This window comes from Gossypium hirsutum, chromosome D07 (genome assembly GCF_007990345.1).
Source record: "Gossypium hirsutum isolate 1008001.06 chromosome D07, Gossypium_hirsutum_v2.1, whole genome shotgun sequence".
Taxonomy (NCBI): Eukaryota; Viridiplantae; Streptophyta; class Magnoliopsida; order Malvales; family Malvaceae; genus Gossypium; species Gossypium hirsutum.
This window is the reverse complement of record NC_053443.1, coordinates 57,305,105-57,312,120: the sequence shown is the minus strand read 5'-3', so window position 1 is coordinate 57,312,120 and position 7,016 is coordinate 57,305,105. Positions and strand designations below refer to the sequence as shown.

Below are 7,016 nucleotides of genomic sequence, written 5' to 3'. Positions count from 1 at the left end.
TGTTGTTTGATCATCAAACCAACTCATATAATTTTGCCAACCTACTAACTATTTTTCTATTCTAGAATTTTATTTATTAATTTATAACAAATTTAATAAATTTCCTATTGAATTATCTCCTCGACCCAATTCTATTTCCGTATAGGTCATGTCGTTTTTATTGTAGTAGAATCTACGAGTAATGAATTTACTTATCTTGTTCACTAAAACTGTGACAACTAATTAATATAATTTCCACTTCAAACTCTAGTTATTTAATTATAATCAATTAAATAATAATTCAAAAAAATTTCTAAGTTAGTTCTTGTGTATGGTGAGAAACTGCATTCATTAGACAAAAAAAATTAACACTATTATCTTGAAGTACGAGAATGTATAACTTTTATTAAATACAAGTATCATCTTGAACAAAAAAAAAACACATATAAAAAGATGTAAAACTCAAATACCAAATTATGTAATAAGCCTATAAATAAAATTTATAATTATCAATTAAGAGATGAAGTATTATATAAATTCTTTTTTAATTTCAATAAAATATAAATAAACTCTCAAATTAATTATCATATTCATTTTTATCATAAATACCCTTATTTGCTTCAATAAAGTGATACCATGCATTGAGATAATTTTTAGATTTTCTATAGAGATAATTATTGTAAGCTTACAATAAAATTTATATCGTGAATTTTCATAAAAAAAAGTAAGTAAGAGCTACATTAAAAAAAGAAAGAAAGTGGGAATCAAATCAACAAAATTAAAAGACGTATAACAGATATTTTATGCATATTTTATTTTACATTCTTTCACATGATTAATTATAAAATTCATAAATCTAATAAGTTCGGTTAATCAATATGAGTTATCAAATTACATTAATTAATTTATCATAAGTTACTAAATTCAAGTAATCAATTTATAAGTTTATGATATTCTAAATTCATAGTAGAATATTTAATTAAGGAATTTAATAATTTCTTAAATTGACGTCTTTAATTCCACTCATTGAATATTATTTTCACTTAATAAAATATGATTAATAAATTTCATTCGTGAAATTTAATTATTTTATTGAAATAATATTTTAATTGAGATAATTTTCATTTAATAAATGATAATTAATAGGTTTATTTATATGAAATAACTATAATTTTACTTAAAAATTTAGACCATATGTTGTTATAGAAAACTAATTTAATAAAGAATGTACTTCATGACTATAAATGTTGTTGTCAGTGAAAAGTTGTTATAGAGGGTTAAAAGAAAATATAAACAATCGATTACTTTAGAAACTTAACTGTTATAGTGAAATGTTATTATAGAGGGTGATGGTTATAGAGAAGACTGACTATAGATATTATATGTTTATTAAATTTAATATAAATAAATATTGAAATATTTTTTTCTAAATTGAAGGAGTGAATCAAAATCATGTACACAATTATTCAAATTTTAAATTGAATTAGTGTCACCAGTAACCAAACATTAACTTGATTGGGTAAATTACTAAATTATTAAATTACTTTTACATTTTTTAAATGAATTATATTAGTATTACAAAGGAGCGTTATCTTTTTACATTTTAAATAAAATCAATAGAAAATTACAAATGATGAGATTTGGACTCATACCATCGGCATGAATAAAACCTCAACTTTACCCCTTCAACCAAAGCAATACGATAATATTTTAACATTTTGATAATATGTTAAATAGTGTTACTTAATATTCTATAAAAAATGACAATATGAGCTAGAAAGTAATTGGAGTATATTTAATATTCTTAATCACTTGCATTTACTTATGTAGATTTATTTTCACTCACAATTTAGACTAATTTGTTTGATTTCAAGTTTGTACATATTGCATAAGTGTTGTTATTATTTTAGTTTCAAATAACATGTCTCATTGTTTATTAGATGTTATTTGTAAAAGTACATATGCGTTCTAAATAAGTGATTTACACATGTATACACATGTGATATTACTAATATTATCCAAATATAAATTTTGACCTTTGGATTTGGTAATTTGATCCATTTTGATATTTTTATTTTTTTTATATCTATTTTGTTACTTAAACTTGACAGATAAATTAGTTTTGATTTTTAAACTTGAATTCTGTAAAAGTGTGGTGTCACATCATCACTTGATATATAAAAGAAACATAACTCTTTAATTTTTAGATTATATATATATATATATATCTAATTTTCAAGTGATGACATGATATAATTTTTGAGTATTACATCATCACATTTTTTCGAAAATTAAATTCAAATACTATAATAGACTTAATTATCAAATAAGTATTAAAATAAAAATATACTAATATGATTCCCCATACTTCGCATTAAGTTAATTATTTGTTTGTATCAAATTATGGAGTAAAAATTTGAAGGTTAAAATATGTTTTAAGTCCCTATATACGTCATACATTTTAAAAATAAAAAATCTTTCCAATTTTCAAATTTAAAAGTTCAACTGTAGTTGTTACCCTTATTAAAAATTATCCTATCAAATTCACTAGTGTGAAATTTTTAGAATAAAAAAAATCATTTAGTAGTGATGTAAAAAAATAATGTTAAAAATGTTTATGTGGGTTTTTTTTCTTAAAACCATTCATTTGAATCCGTTATGATAAAATAATTTGTTTAGTGGAACAATGCTATTAAGAAAGAATAGCATTAGCATTATAATTGAAATAGATAACAATATTAACTATTTAGACTAACTAATGATATTATAAAAGTAAGAGACCAAATTATGCCAAAAATTAAAATATAAGAGTTAAATCTAAGTTTTAACATAGTATATGGGTCAAAATTAAAATTTTACCATCATCTTATATTGATTAAAAAAAAAGGGTAAAACAAACCTAAAAGATGTGTCAGTTATTAAAGACATTCAAATCCTATAAAACCAGGTAATGTTTTAATAAAAAAATTAACTATTTTAATTAACTGATAACATTATAAAAATATAATGACAAAATTATATTAGAAATTAAAATATAAAAATTAAAATTAAAACTTAACATTTTCCTATATTGTGAAGGATAAAACATCATACACCTTCAAATTTCAAAATTAAAAAAAAAAAAGTAGACGTGTCTCATTGCAAATGTTATAAACACTCTTCTAATATATAAGTATATAATTCTTAATTGCAAAAGTTAAGGGATTAACCTTAAAAAATAAAGCAATAATTTGGGGGGTTGGGCCCATTAAATAGCATTGCGCCGCGTTGAAACGAATTTGATTCGTCATGTGATGGGCGAGAGATGCGCCAAATACAGCGTTGCTTTGCCTACGCTTTCCTGTCTTTTCCAATTCACTTTTGCTTAGTTGTGATGAAAACAGTGAAGTTGGGACCAATGAGGCTCAACTCGAGTGAAGTGTCAGAGTTGGCCGTGTCATCAACAAGGCTTCCACCTATAGGAGAGGTGGGTGGTGCATCAGACTTCAAGGGAAAAGAAGTGATGCAAGTGGGATAGTTGACTAGAGTAAATGCAATGAGTAGGACGGTTCAAGTTAAGAAGCGATGTAAGCAGAGGCAAAAGTCTCGAAGGAAGGGAAAAGCTAAGGCGTCTAGGCGAGACCGAGACGAATCAAGTCAGTGCCATTTGGAAGTCGCAACGAGGGCGTTGCGAGAATGGGTGGAGGAGAATGTCACGGGCCGCAATTCAAAGCCCGTGACCATTGTACCAAATGCATCCAATGGGGGTTTATTGTGTAGATGAAGATCATTTGGCCTGCAAGAATTGGCCCGATTTGGTAACCTATTAGAGAAGCCTATCAAATTGAAGACCAGTTGGCCCGATAATGAAGATATGACAACTTAGGTTATTTTGGTAACTAAGCTTAGAAGATTGATAGAATCATATCTTGTAAAGATTAGATTAGATTTGATATGACATATCTTGTAAATCTCATGATTTAAGGGATAGGATGAATCTCGTCCGTCGATGTATTGTAATCTTGATCGTCGGTTTTGGGGGAGCTCAACTATAAAAAAAAGCCTCCCCTCATTTGTACTCACTCCATTCATTGTTTCATTATTCTTTGTGAATAAGAATATATTGAAAACATTTACTCAAACATTTTGTGTGTGCTGTTTCTGTTGTTCTTTGTAAGTTTCTTTTGGCATAAATTACTTCCGCTATACAAATTGGTACCTTGGAGGAGTTCTTAAGGAATCCTCACTTGAGTAAAGGATAACTTAAGCGAGTTTGGACGAATGGATCGTCTAAGGCCGCACGGATCGCGAGACGAAAGATCTAACCTCGTGACACTAGTACAATGACCTCAATAGTACTTTTACTGTATATTTTTTTTATTAAAATCATGCCATTAATGGCCGTTTTGGTTAGTAATGTAATAACCTAAGTAAAAATCTCATGTAATATATATGTGTTAAAATAGGTAAAAATAAAACAATGAATAATTAGTTTAAACGGGACTCACAATTTTTAATACTAATTCCATATAAGTTAAGACTAAGAAAATTTAAACCTATACCTTTTTAATTTTTTATATTTATACTTTACCATTAAACTAAAATCTCGTTATTTTCCCGATCTTAAATTTAAATAAATAAAGTTTTTACTATATAAAGTAATTGTAATAATCACCCTAGTGTATTTTTTTTAAGTTCATAAATTAAGAAGAGATTAAAATGTGCCACAAGTCCCTGTACTTTTCAAAAATTAGGAATTTAGTTTCCATAGTTTGATTTCATGAAATTTAGTCTCTCTACATTTCATATTTCAAAATACAAATAACACTATATTTTTTTGGTTAAATTTAAGTTAATTAAAAAGTCATTTTTTAATTACATGGCTATTAAGTGGATTATTTTTTATTTCAAAAAATTTCACATCAATAAATTTAATAAAAAAATTAATTGTGTTAATAATTAAACTTAAACTCTAAAATCTAAAATCTAAAAAAATTAAATTCCATAAAATAGAAGTACAAAAACTAAATTTTTTAATTTTCGAAAAATACATATTTTAATGTTAAGAATCAATGATGTATAAATCGCTTAAAAATTAAATAACTTTAGAGAACAAATATTCGATAATAATCCATAAATTAATAAGAAAAAAAACCATCAATGATCAATCATCATCGTTCCATTTTTATTTTTATTCTTTTGGGAGGAAAAATAGAATCTAAAACATATTACAAAGCAGTAGAGCCTGAACTCTTTTAGGTTTGTTTAACAACGGATAGTATTAATAAAGTAACATTGGTAATTTTTCTCAACTCAGTCCTTTAACTTCTTTTTTAGCTCACATTAGCCTTCAAAATTAACAACTTTTTCCAATTTTAGTTATAATTTTTATAAAAAGATGATGTGATGACGTGATATAACTTGAAAGTGTGATATCATTAGAGAGATCAAAATTGAGATAAGTTGTCAAATTACAGGATTAATTTGAACAGAAAAAAAGTGTATGGACCTAATTGAAAACTCTTATCAAATTCAAGTGACTAAATATTGTTTTATCCCAAGAAAACCTATGAGAAAAAAATATTTAATTTCCCCAACCTTTCCACATTCAAACCGCTAATATCGTAGCATCACATGCTTATCAACGGCTGAGATTTCATCATATCGTGCGCTTAAGACTAACGGTATCCTTTTCCGCATGCTACGCGTCCACATCATACATCCCGTGATTTCTACCGCATTGTACACTTTCTCACTAAATAGCAATAAAGAAAAAAAGAAGAAAAATCCAGTGCCCAGTCCCACGCAGCTCAAAGCTTAAAAGTAGCCTTTCCCATCTCTCTCTTCCTTTACTCTTTTTCTTCCAAACCTCAGCTTAATTCAGCTGAAAATGGCACCTTCATCTCTGCCACAAACACCGCCGTCCGCCGTGGTTATTGTCCTCTTCTTACTCTTCTCCACGGCATTGCTTTGTGAATCAAGGTTAAGCTTAGATTACTACTCCAAAACCTGTCCCAGTTTCACCAAAATCATGCAAGACACCATAACCAACAAGCAAATCACCAGCCCCACAACCGCCGCCGGTGCACTCCGTCTATTTTTCCACGACTGTCTTCCCAACGGTTGCGATGGTTCCATCCTCATATCTTCCACCGCATTCAACAAAGCTGAACGTGATGCCGACATCAACTTATCTCTCCCTGGAGATCCATTTGACCTCATTGTTCGAGCTAAAACAGCCCTTGAACTCGCCTGTCCCAACACCGTCTCTTGCTCCGACATCCTCGCCGTCGCTACTCGTGACTTAGTCACCATGCTTGGTGGACCGTACTACAATGTTTATCTGGGTCGCAAAGATTCACGAGTTTCATCAGCTTCTTCACTAGAAGGGAAGTTACCTAAACCCACCATGAGTATGTCACAACTTATAAATCTTTTCTCTTCAAGTGGGTTCACTGTTCAAGAAATGGTGGCTTTAAGTGGAGCGCATACAATTGGGTTTTCTCATTGCAAAGAGTTTAGCTCAAATATAAGCAATGATACCCATTATAATCCTAGATTTGCTCAAGCATTGAAACAAGCTTGTTCAGGTTATCCAAATAACCCAACATTATCAGTTTTTAATGATATTATGACCCCCAACAAATTTGATAACTTGTATTATCAAAATCTACCAAAGGGTTTGGGGCTTTTGGAATCAGATCATGGATTGTATGGTGATCCCAGAACAAAACCATTTGTGGAATTGTATGCAAGGGATCAAAACAAGTTCTTTCAAGATTTCGCTAAAGCTATGCAGAAGCTAAGTGTTTATGGGATCAAAACTGGGAGAAGAGGAGAGACTAGACACAGGTGTGATGCTGTAAACTGAGAGCTTTTTTTATCTTTGTTAATTTTGGTTTGTTCTTTTGAGAAAGATTTATTATACCCTTGTCTTTATTTGTATCAATTGTCACATCAGGCTTAAAATTTATACATATTTACATATTCTGTGTTCTGGGTTTCAAAGTTCCAATCTCTTCTTTCTGTTCTTCACTGCTTCTGGTTCTGTACTTTTA

At 28.7% G+C, this 7,016-nt stretch overlaps 1 protein-coding gene across 1 annotated transcript; it reads left to right on the top strand.

Moving 5' to 3' along the window:
- The first annotated feature begins 5,764 nt into the window (after nt 1-5,764).
- LOC107958589 (peroxidase 31-like) lies at nt 5,765-7,016 on the top strand. Its single transcript, NM_001327676.2, has one exon. It carries the CDS (start codon nt 5,849-5,851, stop codon nt 6,827-6,829), a length of 981 nt encoding a protein of 326 aa, NP_001314605.1. The 5' UTR covers nt 5,765-5,848; the 3' UTR covers nt 6,830-7,016.

Excerpts from the sequence above, each read along its gene's own strand:
- LOC107958589 (NM_001327676.2), top strand. The coding sequence starts at position 5,849 with ATGGCACCTTCATCTCTGCCACAAACACCGCCGTCCGCCGTGGTTATT.